The following is a 22,139-nucleotide window of genomic DNA, read 5'->3' on the forward strand; positions in this document are numbered from 1 at the left end:
TTCAGTAAAGCTAAACTTACCTTTTTTTACTTTTTGTTATTTTTGGTATTTTTTTTTTCAAAATAATAAATTAAAGTAAATTTAATCTAAAACCAAATTTAAAAATCGCGTAAAAACGTGTTTAAAAATGAACATATTTTACTCGCAAATAACTCGAAAAGTATTAACTTAGTGAAAAAATGTTAAATAGAACAAAAGTTGCTAAGAATTAGTCAGTTTATCTATTTCCTGACCTATTTTGAACGTATATTTTTTCACCCCCGAGAAGGGATGAAAGTAACCCCCATGACAGAAGCACACATCGGCATAATATCACTTTTCTTCTTTGACATGTTACCTATGTATGTGTATGCCAAATTTCATGTCAATCCAAGCGGTTCTTTAAAATTTGGAACAAAAACCGTGATTTCATGTAAACGATTTAGAATAGAGTTTCGTAATACCAAGTTGACTCTTAATTTCATTATAATTTTTATTGAACTTTTATAAGATAGATTAGTCTCAGCATCCGTATGGCTTGCAAATTGTAGAAGCCTCGGAGGTGTAACCAGAGAAGATTCCCATTGTTTTCATTCTGGTGGGGTGTAGGATAGCATTATGTTGTTTTATATGCCATTAGAGTGAAACCTTAGTCTTTTTGCTAGCAGTTGCCCCTAGGGCATCTATGCCATTTCGTTCGTTGCAATCCGGGACTGCACGCTGGGGTTTGTGTTGGTTGGATCAGGGAGAGCATCATATGTGCCTCCTGATGAGAGACTAATAATTTTCGAAACCGGTAGGGGTGCTTGCAGCACTCTCTGATTGGACTAGAATATGGTTCGGCTGTGTTTTCGTTTTGCAACGAAATTGAAAATGGTTATTCATTTTTGATTTACATTTACTCTGTGTAGAGTATGAAGGGAACCATTCTCGTTGGAACTTTACCGCGCTGATCAGATGGGACGTGAATTGTAAATTGTAGAATTCCCTCATCTTCCTTAGTCTCAGCATCCATATGGTTTGCAAATTGTAGAAGCCTCGGAGGTGTAACCAGAGAAGGTTCCCATTGTTTTCATTCTGGTGGCGTGTAGGATAGCATTATGTTGTTTTATATGCCATTAGAGTGAAAACTTAGTCTTTTTATAAGATAATTTGCAAATAAAAATAAAATATACTTACCAGTATATCTTTAATGTCTTTTGCTTTTGATATGTCTGTTATTGCCAATAAAATAATTATTGTAAAAGTTATAAAAACTAAGTAATTCATATTTATGTAAAAACTTTTTACCCGTTAACTATAATAAAAAATATGGTAGTAGATTATATTTATTATCGAGTGTCCTTTTAAATAGTAAACAGCTAAACTTAATTAATACATTTTAATATACCATAAATAAATATCTTTAATTATGTTAATTTTTTATTCAGTATATTATTTAAATAGATAATTTTGTAATGGTTTTTTTATATTAAAAATATTTCTATGTTTTATTTATATTATCAACAGTTTATTATTAATTCTTTATTGTTGCCCATGGTTTAAAATTCAGCAAGGCAATGAATTTTGAATTTTGAAGGATGTATACAGTACTGGACACACATTTTAAATTTTTCAACATAAAGAAAAACTTAATTCTATAAAATGAGCATATACGACTACAACTTCGAGAAAAGAAGTTCACACTTCTACAGGGTGATTGATTAGTGGGTTAAAGCTCAATAGATCCGCTATAGTAATAGATAGCAATAAAAATTAATAACAAAAATTTTAGCCATCTTTGAGCTTCACATTAAAAAATTGGTTAGAATGTTACAGGATGTTCGATAACACAGTGGCAGACCAAACTTATGTTTTTTAAATGGAACACCCTATATTTTATTTTATATTCGAAATACTGTTAACTTCTCCATCACAAAAATATAAAGGTCGTTATGTTATACAGGGTATTTACAAAGTTATAACCAACTTTGTATGAAAATCGTAACAAATTGAACTCCCTGTATAAATAAAAATAAGCTCAACAGCAATGCTTTATTAATGCCATATTTTTTTATTTATTGTCAAAATTTTTAAGAATTATTGACATTGCTAATTTTCTTTAAGTATATGAAATACAGGGTGACTCAAAACGCAAGTAAATTATTTTCTCAGTAATTTTAAAGAGAACGCCCTGTATTTTATATCACTATTGAAAAGTAACATTACCGTACTTTAGTTTTTATATAACATTCCTTATGTCCAATTTTATTAGTTTTCGAGATATTTTTATTTTTCAGAGCAAATTATTTTAGGTGCCTAAATTTATCTAAATTTTAAGTAAGCCATGACTGAGTTGACAATTGACGAATACTGATTATCAATCCGGTAATCAATGTAACAATGTAGCAAATAAAGATATACAAATAATTTATTAGTAAAACATTTTACAAAAAGAACAAACCACAACATGCAACATTTTTGAAACAATTAAAAACTACTTTTTATGTAAATTTAACAAATAAAGAAAGAAAATTAGTAATAAATTTTACAAAAAAAAACACACAAACAGAAAATGCAACATTTTGTGAAGACAATTAAACACTAATTTTGTATGTAAATATAACAATGTAACAAATAAAGAACAAAACATAATTTATCAGTAGGTAATACATTTTGCAAAAGAACATGTTTGAAAAAATTAGAAGCTACTTTTAATAAAATACTTTTAATATTAATTACATAAGGTGTTCAAAATTACCTCTTAACACATTTATGCACGCCTAAAAACGATCATTGAATGAACTACTTACTCTACGAAGCATTTGTAAATTAACACATCGAAATACACTTTGTATTCTATTTTTCATCTCATCCCTTGTTGTTGGAGGTATTTTATAAACTTCATTATTAACGTAATCCCAAAAAAATCAATCCAGTTGATTAAATTCTGGTGATTTGAGTGGCCACGCTACTGGTCTATTGAAAAATGAAAATATCTCGAAAACTAAAAAATTTAGACATAGGGACTGTTATCTAAAAATTAAAGTACGGTAATGGTACTTTTCAATAGCGACATAAAATACAGGGTGTTCTATTTAAAATTAGTGAGAAAATAATGTACTTGCATTTTGATTCACCCTATATTTCTCTCTCTCGTTCCATCCCTCCTTGTGGAGTATTGGGCGCTTATGCGTTTCTTGGCCAAAAGTGTAAGATTGCTGTCTGGCCGGAACAGCGCATCTTCTTTTGTTTTTATTCTCTGGATAAATTGTGAACTAATTCCCTCCACTCTCTTCTATCTTTTGCTCTCTTTTTGACTTCGTCCCATCTTAGTCCAATTTTTTCGTGTTCTCTCGTTGTTGTTCTTTTCCAGCTGTTGTCTGGTCTGCCCCTCTTTCTTTTCCCCTCTGGTTGGTATTCAAGTGCTTGTCTTGCTATGCTGCTTTGATCTTTCCTTAAAGTGTGGCCGATCCATTTCCATTTTTTTTTCCTTGACTGTAGTAGATACATTAGTTTGCTTTGTCCTTTCCCATAGTTCTGTATTAGTTATTTTGTTTGGCCAGTATATTTTCAGGATTTTTCTTAGAGATTTGTTTACAAATGTTTGTAGTTTTTTAGTTGTATTTTCGTCCTGTTTCCATGTTTCTGCTCCATAGAGCAGTATACTTTTAATGCAACTATTAAAGATTTTAATTTTTGTTGTTTCCGATATTTCGTTTGTTTGCCAAATTCTATTTAAAGCGTTGAATGCGTGTTGCGTCTTTGTTATTCTCGTCTGTATATCCCTTTTGCACCCCCCGCTCCTTTCCATGACAGATCCCAGATATGTGAACTTGTCTACCTCTTCTACTTCTTTACCGTTTTTCATTATTTTATTATTTGGATGGTTATTATTTTTTAGAAGTTTAGTTTTTTCTGTGTTTAGTCGAAGTCCGATCGTGTCGGAGTACTGTGCCAATTTGTCAATTTTTACTTGCATATGATTTCGGTGTTCAGTTATCAGGCAGATATCATCTGCAAATTCGAGATCTTCTAACTGTTTGAAAAGGTTCCACCTGATGCCTGTTCGATCGTCTATTACTTTTCTCATTACCCAATCTATCAAAATAAGTAATAGGGTAGGGGATAGTACACAACCCTGTTTGACTCCACTGTCTATGGATATTTCATCTGTTACTTCACCTGAATGTTGTAGTTTGGCTTTGTATCCTTCGTAGAAGAGTTTAATAAAGTTTATGATTTTTAGTGGTATCCCATATAATCTAAGGATTTTTCACATCTGCGCCCTATTTACACGGTCAAAGGCCTTTTCGAAGTCGATAAAACTCACATCTATATTTTTATTCCATTCATTTGTTTGTTCCAAGATAATTCTAAGGGTGCAGATGTGATCAATAGTGGAATTGTTGGAACGGAAGCCTGCTTGGTTGTTTCTCAGTTTTTTATCTAGTTCCGGCTTCAATCTTTCCAATATGATTTTGGTCAGCACTTTGGATGTGGCACTTAGTAGTGTTATTGCACGCCAATTGTTGCATTTGCTCAGGTCTCCTTTTTTGGGTATTTTTATAATCAATCCCTCTTTCCAATTCTTTGGCAATTTTTCGTCCGTCCATATTTTATTCAAAAGTGTATGTAGCACCTCTACTGACTGCTCGGTGTCTGCTTTTATTATGTCAATGGGTATATTGTCGATTCCTGCGGCTTTGCCATTTTTTAGTAGTTTTAGGGTGTTTCCAATTTCATCCCTTGTAATTTCTCCAGTATTCACTTTTAGCTCTGGTGATTCTACTTCATCTTTTATGATTTGAGTTATTTCATGCTTAGCATATATTTCTTCGAAGTATTCCTTCCATCTTTGTATTATTTCTTTCTCATTTTTTATTCTATTTCCTTGTTTATCCTTTACTTCTCGAATATTTCGTTGTGCTTTTCCTGTTAAGTTTCGTATGATTTTATATTGTGTTCGTAAGTCGTTTTCTTTCGCTGCTTCTTCTGATATATTTAGCATCTCATTTATATAGTTTCTTTTATCTTTTCTGGCTTGTTTTTTTAGTTCTGCATTTTTTGCCTTGTATTTCCTCTCAAGTGCCCTCGCTTCTTCCGATCCTTCGTTTTGTAGAATTTCTTCTTTGATTTTTTTTCTTTCTTCTATCAGTAGTAGAGTATCTTTGGTAATCCATTTTTTATTTTGTCTTCTTTTTAATTAGATTGTTTCTTTTGCTGTATTCATCATCATTTCTTTAAAATATTTCCATGTTTCTTCGACTGACTCTCCAGTTTGTTGTGATAATGCTCGGTTAATTGCCAGTTTCTCACTGAAATTATTTCTTATGCATTATTGTTTTAGGGCATCAACGTTGTACTTGTTCCTTCTGCTGATTTTTTGGTTTTTATCTCTGGCTAATTTCATTTTTAGTCTCGCTTTGATTAGCATGTGGTCTTGTCCCACATCAGCACCTCTCAAGCACCTGACATCTTGCAGCAAGCTTCGCCATTTATATTAAATTATTATATGTTCTATTTGGTTCTTGTATCTCCCTCCTGGTGATTTCCGTGTTTCCCTATGTATTCGCTTATGTTTAAAGATACTTCCGCCTATTAAATGCTCATTTTGCTCACCCTGTATTTAATATAAAGAAAATTAGCAATATCAATCATTATTGAGGATTCGTCTTCGAGCGTTCAACGAAGCAACACCTAATTAGTTTAATCACAACTAGTTTTTGCGGTTTGTTTATAAACGTTGAGTACTAAAAGTGAAAAGTGTAAATTATCGACAAAAATTACCGATACTTGGACATTTACTGTAAGTTATTTAATTTATTTAATTAAATCGACTTATTACCAATGATTGCGTGTTGGTGTAAGGACCGTACTCAGGTTCCGTAGATCAATATGAACGAAGCTTCATCATCAAATGTTTTTCCTCAACAAGAAATTCCCAAAAATGATACTACTTCACCAAAGTTATATTCAACAGTTTTAAATGAACCTACCAGTATATTATTCCCTTCCAAAAAACAAGCGGTTGTATTAAATTCAGTTCCAAATTCAAAAATCGAGGATTACCTGAATGCTGTAGCCAACTCAGTTGACCCCAAAAATATACTTGCAATATCCCGAATTGTTAATGATCGTATATGCATCTACTTCACTTCAGAAAATATTGTTGAAACATTTTTGAAAACAGACAATGGGATAATAATAGTAAATCAACATCGCATTCAAGCTAGAAAGCTAATTACTCCAAATGAAAAACTAATAATTTCTAATGTACCTCCTTCCATACCACATAACGTCATAGAAAATGAACTCAAGAAGATAGGAATCTATCAAATAACACCAGTAGATTTTCTACGGATCGGAACATCAAATCCTAGTTTTAGGCATATCATTAGTTTTCGACGTTTTACTTATATAGCCCCTAAAAATCTTGAAAATCTTCCCGATTCAATATTAATTAACCACGATCAATCGAACCACCGAATATATTTCTCACTAGAAAAACAAACGTGCTTTATTTGTAAACAAACTAATCATTTAGCATCTCGATGCCCAAATTCTAATAACCAATCCACCGATGACAATACAATAAACATTTCCCAATCACAATGTGATCAATCTATTAGTTCACTACAAAATAAAACTCAACCAACAGCAAATTCTCCCGTACTTACTAAACATATCAGTAATTCACAACCTACTGAAACAACCACTTCAACCACACAACAAAACTCTACTGAAACAATCACTTCACTCGCACCACAAAACTCTACTGAAACACTCACTGCACTCACACCACAAACCTCCACTCCAACAATCACTTCACCCGCACCAAAAAACTCTACATCTTTCGATAACTCCCAAACAATGGTGACGGAACCGGTTAAAACAAATGAAACTATAGCAGCAACTCAAACAGAAGGGCAAACACCTAAAAGAAATGCTTCTGATCTAACTTCTCCTGAAACAGAGGGTGGAAGTCCTTTTAAAGAACCCATTACAAAACACAAAAGAACAAAAACAGATCTCCAAACCCATCATAACGTAGCTGAAGATCTTACGACCTGTACAGTGAATTTTTTCCAAGATAAGTCGAACAGTAGCTGTTTAAGTCAAGAAGAGTTAATAGATTTATTTGAAAACGCTCACGGATCTCCAGATCCACTTAGTATTGCTAAAATATACACGGAAGATATCGAAGGGTTAATAGATCTCTTAAAAAAGCTTTATCCAGTGCTATCACATAGATACTTGAAATCTCGATGTACAAGACTGAGGAATAAGCTTAGCAAACTACAGGATGACTATTCTTCTACAGATTTTAGCGACACACCCACTAATTAAAAACATTCAACTCCATAATTCAATGGAATCTGAACGGGTTTTACACCCGTCTAGAAGAATTCAAATTACTAATGTCAAAATTCACACCGTCCATCATTTGTCTACAAGAGACACACTTTAAACAGCAGAAATTTTATAAACTAAAAAACTATACACCATATATTAAAAATAGACTTAATGCAAACCAGGCTAGTGGAGGGACAGCTATTTATGTACATAACCAATATAATACTGAAATAATAGATTTAAATACACAATTAGAGGCTATAGCAATATCTCTGAAAGGACCTCAAAAAATAAACATCTGCAATATATACATTCCTCCCGGTACTGATCCTTCAGCTCGCGAATTATCAGACCTTTTTAATCAAATTCCTCAACCACGAATTATTTTAGGCGACTTCAATGCACATCATGTCCTATGGGGCTCAAGTAAATCAGATAGTCTAGGGCGTAAAATTGAACAAATTATAACTAACCTTAATGTCAACTTACTTAATGACGGTAGTATTACAAGATTTAATGTCTCTACAGGTGGCGGTTCAGCGATTGATTTAACTCTATGTGACCCTGTTTTACAACCTGGACTGTCTTGGCAAGTAACACCTTATCTACATGGAAGTGATCACTTCCCAATATTAATAACAAATAATAATGTAACTCCCTCTTCTATCCCGTCTAATAAATGGAATCTAAAGCATGCCGACTGGTCTTTATATTCTTCTTTAATATCTCGATCCGTATCTGAGCTAACTCCTCCCAGCGATGACCATGCAAGTATTAATCATATAGTTTCCAGTTTTATTCAGCTTATAACAACAGCTGCAGAATTATCCGTAGGTTTTATAAAATTTCCAAAAAAACATCCTCCAGTTCCTTGGTGGAATCAAGAATGTAAAGTAGCAATCAGAGAGTCAAAAAGTTCTTTTTACAAATTTAAAAAATTTCCTACACTTCAAAACCAACTCGAATATAAGCAAAAGAGAGCCTACTGTAGATATATATTGAAGAAAAGTAGGCGAGAAGCGTGGAAAACATATGTCTCGTCCTTAAATTCATCTACTCCTATTTCCGAAGTTTGGAAAATGATTAATAAAATGAATGGTAAAAAATACTTCAATACAATCCATTATTTAGAATATAACAATCTTACTTGCTCGACGAAAGAACAAATAACTGCTCTACTAGCTGATACATATCTAAGACACTCCAGTAATGACAGTATCTCTACTAAATCCATAATACACAAACAAAATTTAGAGAACACTTACATAGATTTAGAGGATCATACAGATTCTCCTCTTAATGCCATACTCTCAATGGATGAGTTACTATATTCATTAAACTGTATAAAAGATACCAGTCCTGGACCTGATAACATTCCAGTTACATTTTTAAAATCATTACCAGAAGAAGGTAAACAATACTTACTAAAAATTTACAATTTTATCTGGACAAAAAATGTATTTCCAGATAGTTGGTACCAGTCAATTATTATTCCAGTCATTAAGCATGGGAAAAGTAAATCAGACCCTGAGTCCTATCGACCGATCTCGCTGACATGTTCTATATGTAAAATTCTGGAGAAAATGGTAAGCAACAGACTACTGTGGTATCTAGAAGATAAACAACTTCTTACCCCTATTCAAAGTGGTTTTAGGAAATCAAGGTCTACTTTAGATAATCTAGTTGATATAGAATCCGAGATTCATGAAGCATTTGGATGCAATCAAGAGTGTTTAGCAGTTTTCTTTGACATAACTCATGCGTATGATACAATTTGGAGATCTGACATATTAAAAAACTTATCCAGATGGTCAATCAAAGGTAACATCCTCAAATTTATAAAAAATTTTCTAAAATTTCGTCAGTTTAGAGTTCGTGTAGATAATGTTTTTTCAGAGCCAACAACGCAAACTAACGGTATCCCACAAGGTTCTACACTAAGCGTAATACTGTTCCTTATTGCGATTAATGATATCTCTAAATCCTTTAGTTCATTAGTAAAAGCACGCTTATATGCTGATGATCTTGTCATATTTTCTAGAGGGAAAAATGTTTTAACACTTACCAGATATATACAAGCCTCTATCAATCAACTAGAAAATTGGTCAGAGAGATGTGGTCTACAGTTTTGTCCAAACAAAACAAAAGCAATTTTCTTTAGCAAGAACCCAAAAAACATCATATTACCACCTAATCTCACCTTAAACTCGTTACCTATTGCTTATGTTGAATCAACTACCTTTTTAGGAATGAAATTAGATCATAGGTTAACCTGGAAAGATCATATCTTTCATCTTCGACAAACAACTCAAAATGGCCTAAGTTTATTAAAAAGCATATCTCACAAACAATGGGGAGCCGATTTCCAAACACTCATAACTGTCTACAGAACGCTTATTCGTTCTAAACTAGATTATGGCGCAGTTGCTTACAATTCAGCCAAAGCACCAATACTTAAATTACTAGATCCTGTACATAATACAGCGATAAGAATAGCGCTGGGAGCTCATCATACTAGCCCGATTGAAAGCTTATACTGTGAATCAGGTGAACCTTCCCTCCAACTAAGAAGAAACTTCCTCAGCCTTGTATATGCAGCTAAATTGTCGGCTAATCCACATATACCGACATTTAAAAACACGTTTGCCGACAGATTCACATCGACATTTAACACCTCACAAAGATTAAGTCCGCCGTTTTATATCCGGATACAGAGATTACAAAATAGCTTAAACATACATTTTCCTGAGACATACAATGTAACTAACCTTAAACATCAACCTCCTTGGAGAATACAGCTGCCTATTTGTGATACAAGTCTTACTATCCACGACAAATATGACACACCACATAGTATAATTAAAAAGAAAGCAGCAGAGAAATTAAACTCTGCTAAGAACTTCCACATTTTTACAGATGCGTCTAAATCTGACAATGGGGTAGGGGCTTCTTTTACAACTTTACACCAAGACTTCTCCTTCTCACTGTCCCTTAGATCAACCGTATTTTCAGCAGAACTTCTTGCTATTTTGCAAGCAATAACATTTGTAAACAATAAAAACATAAAAAATTCTTTGATAATAACTGACTCTTTAAGTGCCCTCAGCTCTATGAAACAGTTATACGCAAAACATCCCATCTTATTGCTTTTAAAGTCAGAACTAATGAGATGTCAAGAAAACGATCGATTTGTTAAATTTCTTTGGGTTCCGTCACACTGTGGTATAACTGGAAATGAAAAAGCTGATCAGTTAGCAAGGGAGGCAACAGAAAATCCACAATCAACATTAGTCACTAAATGCGTTCATAGCGACCTGAAGCAACATTTTAAAAACAAAATAAGTGAGAATTGGCAACTTCACTGGAGCAATTCAGAGACATCTATGAAGAACATTAAAGAAGAGGTAGCTGTATACAATCTCCCACAAAAGCGACGAGACCAAGTATGCATCTCTAGGTTGCGTATAGGTCACACGACCACACGAAGTTCCCATTTGCTACAGTTGTGATAGTGTAACCACCGTGAACCATGTGCTAGTGGACTGCCCTTTATACACCCTAGAGCGACATCAAGTTGGATTACCGACTACATCTAAAGAGTGCCTAAACGGGTTAAATAACGACAGAACTATAAGCTTTTTAAGAAATGCAAGACTCGTTCACAAAATTTAATGTAACATTTTAGCCATTTATGTAATTATTGTCCCATGCTAATGACCCTTAGTGGTTGATGCAATTTTGTAAATAAAAAAAAAAAAAAAAAAAAATCATTATTGAAAATTTTAACAATGCGTTCAAAAATATGGCATTAATAAACCATTGCTCTTTTGCTTATTTTTATTTATACAGGGAGTTGAACTTGTTACGATTTTCATATAAAATTGGGTATAACTTTGTAAATACCCTGTATAACATAACAAACCTTTATATTTTTGTGATGGAGAAGTTAACAGGATTTCGAATTTAAAATAAAATATAGGGTGTTCCATTTAAAAAAACAAAAGTTTGGTCTGCCACTGTGTTATCGAACACCCTGTAACATTCTAACTCATTTTGTAATGTGAAGCTCAAAAGTGGCTAAAATTTTTGTTTTTAACTTTTATTGCTATCTATTACTATGGCGGACCTATTGAGCTTTACCCCACTAATCAATCACCCTGTATCTATAGGTATTTATAATGACTAGCCGTCATTTGAATAAATTTCTTCTTCTTCTTTTGTATAGATATGACTCTGTCTGTTCCTTCAATGTGTCTCTAGTTGTCGTTCAATCGTTTTCGTGATATTTCCCCCTGATCGTCTTCCTATTGAGGAACCGTCTCTCGCCGTCCTTACTACTATTTGTTGTGATTTATCTTATGTGGTCATTCCATTATATTCTTCTGTTTCTTACCCAGTTATTAATGTTGTCCACCTTGCATCTCAGTAGTATATCTGTACTTCTAGCTCTGTCCCATAGAGTCTTACTCTCTTTAGAGAATAAATTTAAAAAATATAATATCCTGAGGATAATATCTGTTGGGTTGTAGGCGAAAATATAGCCCCAAACAGTAAAAATTTGAATTTTTTTCCAGATTTTGTTAAATAACAATTAAGCACAAATTTTCCGACTGACGCATATCTGAATTATTGATACAAGGTACAGCTGCGGCCATTGAATTGTTTACACCCTCACATATTTTATCTACTAGCCGATTTTTTTGAATTTCTAAACTCGTTTACACTCAAATTTTAAGTGTAATTTATTAATTTTATGAAAAAAATTTTTTTATAAAATAAGTAAGTATGGGTTAAAAATATCCATTTTATTTTAAATCTGTCTTATTTTAAATAATGATAAACAGTAACACAATTAATATGTAACACAATTAATATTTAATAAATTAAGTTCATACTACACTGCGATTTGACAGTATTACAATGTAAAAATCAAAGTTTAAACTATTCAGTGACCTCAGCTGTACATCTTGATGTGATTCCAGCAAAAAAATAAAACCCCTATGAAAAAATAACTAATTCAAAAATCTAAAACAGATTTCGCCTGGACTATAATAAAGCACTTTTATTTTTAATATTCTGTATGTATCGGTAAAGAACAACTTTTTACCTTTAATTCACTTCTGCTATCACATAGTGATGTCATTGAATATAAGTAATAAAGTATTTACCTTATCGAAACATTTTTCAAAGTGTAAGTGATCGTTCAATCATCAATATTTACGGTCTCAAGAAAAAAAAACATCGTCATTGCCATAACAAATACGGTCATTGCGATAATATGGCATTATGGTATATTTTTAAAAATACTGCTGTTGTTTGTAAGTAGAATATTATCACTGTAAGATCTTGAAATATACTGGAACAATAGGTTTAAAAGGAAAACTAATTTACACTTAACACTTATCTTTTTTAATATAAAGCCCAACTAGCCTACTAATAAACTCATAGCCGATTTGGATAGAATAACTCACTGACATCAAAAATGAAGATTTCTTTTATTGTTATTTTTGCTATTATACTTATATTATCTCTTACTGGTGAACTTGAAGCCTGGAAATTTTGGAGAAGAGTGGTAAGTTTTTTTTTAAGTCACAAATATTTATAGTTTGTTAATTTTTTAAAATAATATATTTTATTACTTTTATTGTCCTATAAGTTGTCATTTATTACCTAAGTATCGGTCTTCATCTGGATCGTTGTCCAATCGGTCCTTTCCGTTCAAAAACGTTTCTGGCTGTTGCACTTTCCTCTCTCCTGAGTACCTACCCTACATGCCCTATCAATGTAAGACGTGCTACCTTAATGAATTCTACAACATCAAGTTCTCCGAAACTTCTATAAAACTCAAAATTGAAACGTCTGTACCACAAGCATTGCTCTTTTTTCCTCTATATGTTTCCTAAGCTATTTCTCTCCTCTTGCTAATATAAGGATTATAAATGTGCTTACTCCAATAGAAGATGCGGACGAAGATGAGAAAGACATGTTCTATGAGCAACTAGAGGAGTAATACGAAAAAACACCGAAATACGATATGAAAATAAAAATTGAAGAAAAAGATCTTCTGTGTAGGTATATTAAAGGTATATTAGTTTGAAAACCCCAATAAAGGGCTACATTAAAATACAGAACGTTTTCGCTCTAAAGAAAGAATTATCAGTGTTCTAAGCAAGCTCTACATGCTAAGCCACCAAAAATACATGGTTTAAAACCCTTAAAATGCCGACCAAAGGTCTTACATTGGCATATTATTTATTAAATCGTGGCGATGCCGCGATGGGTGAAATTTAAAGGGTGTACCTCAAGGCACCATATGACTATACCACAAGCATATGGGTGGTTGAGTTGATTTCTCTGTCTTCACAAAGAGAAAGGTAAAAGCCAACTTTTCGACATTTTAAGGGTTTTAACCCATGTATTTTTGGTGGCTTAGCATGTAGAGCTTGCTTAGAACACTGATGATGCTCTCTTTAGAGCGAAAACGTTCTGTATTTTAATGTAACCCTTTATTGGGGTTTTCAAACTAATATACCTTTTACACAGAAGATATTTTCCTTCAATTTTTGTAATTAATGGTATACAGCCAGCTACAGGAAAATTTTCCTTATGGATATGAAAATAATAATGTGCGATTTCAACTCAAAGATTGGAAAGGAAGATATATATGAGAACATAGTTGGGAAACATAGCAAACATGATATTAATAACGGTCACCGAGCAGTATGTTTGGCAGTAGAGAGAAATATGGTAATAAGAAGTCCACAACTTCGCCGGAAGAAAATCCACAAAGGGACATGGAAGTCGCCCAACGGAAAAAACAATTAACCAAATAGATCATGTACTAATAGAGAAAATGGACATGAATTTTATATCAAAAATAAAAAGCATGAGAGGAGCAGAATGCAATTCAGACCACTACCTAGTAAGAGTGACATGCAAGGGAAACTGGGGTGCTACCGGGAAGGGAAAAAGGAAAAGAACGGAAGGTAAGAGAAAATATAATTCGACCATATTGAAAAGTGAGGAAGTAAAAAATAAATATAGAGAGAAAATAGAAAAAGAACTGGCAACATCCGCACAAGACATGGAATCGGCAGTTTTAAACAGTACAGTGATAAAAGGAAAAGTAAATGACTGGTATGATGAAGAATTTGAAAAAGCAGCTGAAGCAGTGACGAGAGCTAGACAAATAATGCTATTAAAAGAAAATGAGAATAACAGAAATGTGTATAGGGACGCAAGAAGGGAAATGAAAAGACAATGTTGGAGAAAGAAGAGAATATCCAAAGAAAATAAGCTAAAGGAAATTGAAAAAAAAAATTGAAACTAAAGAAATAAGGTCATTTTACCAAGAGGTTAAAAGAATAGACAAAGGATATCAAAGCCGAAGTATCTATATTAAGAATGAAGAAGGATTACTATTAAATGAAACAACGCAGGTACTAGAAAGATGGAGAAATTATTTAAAGGAGTTATTAAATAATGTTGAAGAGGACGAGATGGATATAATACAGAACATGGATGAAAACGATACGATAGCGGAGGCGCCAACAAAACAAGAGGTAAATAGTGAATATAATCAGCCAACTTAAAAACAACAAGAGTCCAGGAGCGACAGAAATAACAGTGGAAATGTTAAAGGCAGGAGGAGAACAACTGTACGAGCTACTATATGGGCTGGTGAAAAAGATATGGGAAGAGGAAAAAATGCCAAATGACTGGAGGCTAGATAGAATCTGCCCCATACATAAAAAATGAGATAAAAAACACGTGAAAATTATAGGGGAATGGTACTCCTAGAGACAGGGTATAAGATATTAGCACAATGCATACGTGGAAGCCTGAACGAATTCATGGAGGATACTGTGGGAGAGTACCAGGTAGGCTTTCGATCCAACCGTTCGGTAACAGACCAGATTTTCACTTCTTCTTCTTTATGTACCATGTTCTTTCAGAACGTTGGTTACCATCATAGCTATCTTAATTTTATTCACTGCCACCCTAAATAGCATGCTTGTATCAACACCACACCAATCTCGCAAGTTCTTCAACCATGAGGTTCTTCTTCGTCCTGGACTGCGTTTGCCTGCTATTTTTCCCTGCATGATATTTTGTGGCAACCTATATTTGGGACCTCTCATTACATGTCCGAAATACTCCAGCTTTCTCTTCTTGATGCTTTTTATGATCTCAGAATTTCACGCTAAAATAATTACAAGCAAATTGTTATGAGTACAAAACTACCCTGTATGCACTGTTCATGGCCCCCACAAGGGTGGGGCTGGTGCAACTCTGGTCACAGGGCCCGGGCTCCTGGGGGGCCCAGGCCTAGCCCTGTTTTTTTTTTAATTGCAGAATATTTACAGGGGATCATAGATTAAAAACTCAAATAGGCCTATATAATTATTACAAAGTCAGAGTGTTGTGAAATAATTATTAATTCTAGGTTATTGGTTATTTACGATATAATTAGGAATTAGGTGCGTACCGTACATGCTAGTTACTGTTGTTTGTATATTAGTGTACAACAGCCTGCTCGGGCCCCACACACTCTCTCTACCTTCCCCTTCCCCCAGGCGCCTAGCTGCCCCGCCCCCACTTCCGCGGCCAGTCCATCTTTGTCTCTCCGCTTTGTTCTAAAAATAAACACTTCTCATCAGTTCGTCAGTTCGTCTGTTGACTCCGTTTGATATGGGCGGAATTGTTTAATTGTTGTGCTCTGCTCTACTATTACTATTGACAGGTAATTATATAGTTGAATGTATCTTTGTTTAAAATGTTCTTAAACAGTAAAATTGTGTTTGTTTACAATTAAAGCCGTCTTGGTTTTTTGTTACGGTATTCAAGAGATTAGTGTTTAGACATACTGTATATGTACTGTAATCTGGCTTTCTTGCCGTCCCGAAACAAAAATAATAATTAATTTTAATACATTTTGAGAAAGCCGATCGTCACAATAGTGTAAAAAAGCAAATTTAAAGGAAAACAATAGTTGTATCTTTTTCAACTTAAACATGTAACCTACTCAATTGTTTTGTTTGTATACAATGGGAAAGCACATAACTTTACTTTAGGTAACGGTAAAAGATCCAAATATTTATATGCTTATGCTTAGGATCGAAAACCATTGATCTTATTATGATTTTATCCGTCGTGTTTTGTTTCAAGTTAAGATGTCAAGCTATAAACATAAGTCTGGAGCTTTGAAAAGAAAGCTCCAGAAAGAAAAATTAGAACAATCTGCTAAAGGTCGCCAGGATATTAAGAAGTTTTTTAAGAGTAATGAAAAAGAAGAGTTGCAAGAATTTCAACCGGATTTCAATCCAGAACCTACATCAGCCTCACAGACCCAACCTTCTTCAGCTTCAATCCAAAATGCTTCTACGTCTACTGTATGTGAGGGAAGTAATGACGAATGTGCTAGTGCTGATCCAAATCTTAGTAAGGATACTGTCGATGACAATAAAACTTTTAATTTTGACGATCCTAATACGTGGCCTGCGGTGATGAGTGATAAAATACGGCAGGAAATAGTATTGTGCTACGGTGGTTTTCAAGCTTTTCAGGCCAGATCAAAATCATTTCCAGCTGACCCCTCAGGAAAACATTTCCATGAAACATTGTTGTACATGAAAACAGACAACAGAACATGTAAAGCAATTCCACGTGAATGGTTAATGTGGAGTGAAACAAAAAACAGCATTCATTGTTTACCCTGTAGCATTTTCCATTCAAACCAAAACAAAAGTAAACTTGCAAAAGAAGGTTTTTTCCCTGAAAAACAACAATACAAACGATTATACAGGTTATTTTCGATGCATGAAAGAAGCTCTGAGCACAGAAAACACTACCTAGAATGGAAAAGTCTTCAGATATCATTGAAAGGACATGGTGTCGACAGCAATCTGCAACAGATTATTAACTGTGAAGCAACAAGATGGAAAGCTATTCTTCAACGAATTTTGGACACAACAATATTCTTGAGTAGTAGAGGTTTAGCTTTCCAAGGGGAAAATACCCAGATCGGTGATGTTCACAATGGAAACTTTTTAGGAGTATTGGAATTAATAGGAAAATATTACGAAGTAACTCGTGAACATTTAGCCAAAGTAAAAGAAAACCAGTTGAATAAAAAAAGTATGATAGGTCAAGCTCACTATCTCTCATGGTACTCGCAGAATGAATTTATTTCTCTCTGTGGTAAAAAACTACTGAATACTATTTTGCACCAAGAGTCTGTATTCTATGGGATTATTGCTGATGCCACCCCTGACATTTCCCATCAGGAGCAGAATGTACTAATTCTACGGTATGTTTTTCAAAATGAAGAAAAAAATACATTCGAAGTATGTGAAAGATTTATTGAATTCCTGAACTTTAGCGGGAAAACAGGTGAGGTTATAACTGATGAAATTCTGTCCGCTTTAGACAATATTGGAGTACCACTTTCTGACTGTCGAGCTCAGGGATATGACAACGGCTCTAACATGCGGGGACACACTAAAGGTGTACAATCAAGAATACTTGAAAAAAACCAGTCTGCTATATTCTCTCCCTGTGGAGCACACTCGCTCAACAGAGTTGGTGTCAATGCTGCAAAACTGAACCACGACGTAGTGACATTTTTTGGTAACATTGATAGTTTCTATTCTTTGTTCTCCAGCAGCCCTGGTCGTTGGGAATTATTAAAGCAACACGTCCCTTTGTCTTTACAAAGCCTTTCCGAGACTCGTTGGAGTGAAAGAATTCAAGCTGTACGACCAATTGTCAAACATTATCCTTCGATCCTCAAGGTTTTGGACCTGCTCCTGGAAGAAAATCATTTGCCTACTTTGACTCCAGCTGCCAGAAACACAGTTTTCGCGCTGAAGAGGTACTTTGGATCTTTTAAAGGCCTCTTGACATCATTGTTTTGGCACAAAATCTTGGCCTCCATTGATCAAAGAAATGAGATCATACAAAGGAAAGGAATTTCCTTAAACACAGAAACTCAACTGATTAAAGATTTGTTAACTGAATTGCAGACCCTAAGAGATTCATGGGAAACCATTCTTAACGAAGCAAAACACGTCGCCGGTGCAGTTGGCATTATACCAGAATTATCTCTCAAAAGAAAATCTAGTGTTGAAAATACGCCCGAGCAACTTCAGCAACAAGCTTCACAGGACTTCAAATCTTCTGTGGTCTTTCCTGTTTTGGATTTCATCATGACTGATTTGAAAACCAGATTTGCAAGCTGTGAAGAAATTTGTAACCTGTTTGCTCCAGTGTTAGGTTTCATGGATCTAGACAACGAGGAACTGAAACTTAAAACTGCCAATCTCGTTGCATATTACCCTTCAGACTTTGCTGATCCAGAAGCCCTATTTGAAGAAACTCTTCATATGAAGAATGTATTTGTAACAGTGTTCCAGTCAGAAAAGGACCCATTGAAGCTTCTAAACTCAATATATGAGAAAAACCTCCAGCCCATTTTCTTGAACCTGTGCACAGCTATACGACTTTTCTGTACAATCCCAGTGACAGTTTCAACGGCTGAAAGGTCTTTTAGTAGGTTGTCTAATTCACTTAAAACTTGGCAACGAAGCACAACTGGCCAAACTCGTCTGAACCATCTGGCAATGTTGGCAATTGAGAATGAATTGGCCAAAACTGTTGACTTTTCTGATGTTATAAATGATTTTAGTGAAAAGAAAGCTAGGAAATCTATGATTAAATAGACTATCAAACATCAAAGTAAGCGTTTTCTTGTCAGTGTATTAAACACTTAAAAAACATTTTAATTGTTTAGCTCCTAACTTTCTTATAATCTCATTCTTAGTATTTTGTCAACTTGAATTTTATTCTTGGTCAGTAAGGGAAATCAATCTCAAAATGGAAATGTACTGTACTTTCAGTAAAATATAAATGATTTACTTTATGTTTGCAACAATTTTGTCAATAAAGTTTGGTTTTTAGATTAAAATAATAGCCTTAATTATTCCTTAATATCAATAATCATCAGTTTAAATAAAATTTGTAAACTAAAAAATTACCATGTAAATTGTTGAAACATAGCATAGCACGCGAACATAGGGGGGCCCGAGCCTGATCCTGGTTACAGGGCCCGCAATGGAATGTGGGGGCCATGGCGCTGTTCATAGATTTCAAGCAGGCATATGATCGTATAAGTAGAAAAGAAATGTACCGTGCTCTGAAAGAATTAAAAATTTCCAAAAAATTGATTAGCTTGATTGAAATGACGTTGACAAAAACGAAAAGTGAAGTAGTGTGGAAAGACGTCTCAGAGGACTTCGAAATCAAACAAGGACTCAGGCAAGGTGACCCGATGTCAACAACGTTATTCAGTCTTGTTCTTGAAGTAATAATGACGAATTGCAGCATAAAATGGAAGAAACCATACTTAAAAATGAACATCAATGTATAGCTTTCGCGGATGATCTAAAAATATTAGCAAAATCAAATAAAGAATTGAAAAAAATTGTGAAAAAGATAGCAAAGGAAGCAAATAGGTTTGGCCTAAAGATAAATGAAAAGAAAACTAAGTACATGATAATGGGGGACATAGAGCAAGACAATGAAGAGTTCATAAAAATAAAAGGGGAGAAAGATTACATATACAGTTTTGACAGAGTGGAAGAGATTACCTACCTTGGTGTGAGAGTAAAGGAAAATGGACATAAAGGCATTTGAAAGGCAACCAGAAATACGGAATGCTGAGATCCCTAATGAAGTCTAAGTTTGTTTCAAGAAAAACAAAAGAAAGAATTTACAAGACAGTGATTAGAGCTACGGTTGTATATGGAGCTGAATTATGGGTTTTGAGAAAGGCAGATGAAGAAAAATTAGAAAGATGGGAGAGGAAAATTCTCCGATCAATTTACGGAGGCATAAATACACAAATGGGGTGGAGAAGAAGGACAAATAAAGAGTTGGAAGAGCTGTATACGGAACCAAAAATCACCGCAGTAATAAAGGCGCATAGAATGAGATGGCTGGGGCTGGGACATGTGCAAAGATTGGAAAATCACAGAATCACCAGGATGATACTGAACAGGAAACCAGTCGGGAAAGGAAAGGAAGACCCCGTAAAAGATGGTTTGACAGCGTCCAAGCAGATTTACGTGAATTAAAAATAGATAACTGGAGAAACAAGATATTAGACATGGTAAGAGAATGGAGAGAAGTGGTAAGAAGAGCTCAAGAGAAATTGTAACACAATATAATGTATTTTTAATAGACAAATTAATATTGTATATTGTATATAGTAAAAAAATGTAATTGTGTATTTCACACCCAGGGCCTACATGGCCTGGTGAGCAAAATAAATAAAATATTTTTCTTAGGATTTTTCGCTCAAAACGTTTAAGCAGTTCTTGTTCCTTTTGTTTGAGCACATTTCTGCTCCATATGCTCCATTCAAATCCTTCTGACAATTTAATTTTTTTTGACTCATTCATATTGACAACTCAGACGTCTTCTTATTCCAGACTGTTAGGTAGTCGGAATTTAATTTTTTTTTGATTTAGCAGTATTACGAAGTATTCTATAACTGTGCATTCCCGCCCATCCTGTCTTACCCTCTATCTTTCCGTCGAGTACTAGTTGCTGAAAATTATATCATTCTCATGGGATTCTAAAACTGTTGACTTCTGGCACCTTTGGATTAAATATGTTTTAATGTGACAGTAAGGTTGTCGTAACAATTACGTATGTTTATCTGAAATATTTAAAACTTTTCGATTTTCACTCCGGAAATCGTTGTCAAAAGTTATTAATAACAATAATTCGTTAAAAAGATGTGTGCAACCCCACACATAAGCCCTTTGCATAATGGTGTTGTTGTCATATTTATAATAATATATGGTATTTTTATTGGAAAAATTAAAAAGCATAGGGAATAAGTGCAACATAACAACAACATTTAAAACAACCAACATTCTAAGATTTGTCCATTCCAAAACAAAACCGAACAAGACAGGAGAGGTCAAAGAACTGCATCTACACAATACCCTGTGAATGCAACAATTTCTACGTTGGAGAAACTGCAAGACCATTAAGTGTCAGGATCAACGAACATGAAACATACATGAAAAACAGGGATTTCGACAAATCATAGATTGGCAAACTTACCACGGACAATGAACACATACCAGGATGGAATTATGCATCAATAGTCATGAAGGAAACAGACATGAAAAAGAGAAAATCAGAGAAGCAGCCCTCATTGTAGCGAATACATCAGCAGAATGCAGCGTTGTTTGGTTGCCAAAACTTAAAGAAGAAGTCAACAACAAAAACATACAATAATAGAGCACAGGGAAACGTGAAGCACATAATATTATTATCACCATCATATACTACACATAATATGCAACACACAATACATAAAACTAACTTACCTCAAAAATCCCATTATTACAAACAAATACAAACACATACAAACACATAATTACATAAATTATTTTGTTTTCTTTTAGAGAAAAACTGGAAAAGAAATTGGAAAAGTTACGAAAGAGGCCTTACCAATAATAGGAGTGGCCAACCAAATAAAGGGCGGCAAAAAATAATTCATATCTTTCTACCGCAAGAAAAATATTTAGAAAATAAGTTAACTAATAACTTTATTGTATTTTAATCTATATTATGTACTTTTAAAATAGTTCAATTTAGCTTTAAGCACGTAATAATAATTATTATTTTATTTGCAGATGTATCTCACACTATTATCCAAAAAATAAAATTTTTACTACATCCTATGCAAAGCAGAAATACAAACATTCACTTCATAATAATATGGGTACCTTTACACATAGGTGTTTCAG

General features: G+C 34.0%; 1 protein-coding gene across 1 annotated transcript; it reads left to right on the plus strand.

Moving 5' to 3' along the window:
• The first annotated feature begins 16,487 nt into the window (after positions 1-16,487).
• On the plus strand, positions 16,488-21,884 carry LOC114338782 (zinc finger MYM-type protein 5-like). Its single transcript, XM_050656881.1, has 2 exons — positions 16,488-17,423; positions 21,795-21,884. The coding sequence occupies exons 1-2, from the start codon at positions 16,488-16,490 to the stop codon at positions 21,882-21,884; spliced, it is 1,026 nt and encodes a 341-aa protein (XP_050512838.1).
• The last annotated feature ends 255 nt before the right edge of the window (positions 21,885-22,139 follow it).

The sequence above is a fragment of the Diabrotica virgifera genome, chromosome 7 (assembly GCF_917563875.1).
Source record: "Diabrotica virgifera virgifera chromosome 7, PGI_DIABVI_V3a".
In the NCBI taxonomy this organism is placed as follows: domain Eukaryota; kingdom Metazoa; phylum Arthropoda; class Insecta; order Coleoptera; family Chrysomelidae; genus Diabrotica; species Diabrotica virgifera.

What these genes read in the sequence shown, in the direction of transcription:
- LOC114338782 (XM_050656881.1), top strand. Translation starts at nt 16,488, where the DNA reads ATGTCAAGCTATAAACATAAGTCTGGAGCTTTGAAAAGAAAGCTCCAG. An exon ending in CTCGTGAACATTTAGCCAAA is followed by an intron (nt 17,424 to 21,794) that starts GTAAAAGAAAAC and finishes GTTTTCTTTTAG; the next exon opens with AGAAAAACTGGAAAAGAAAT.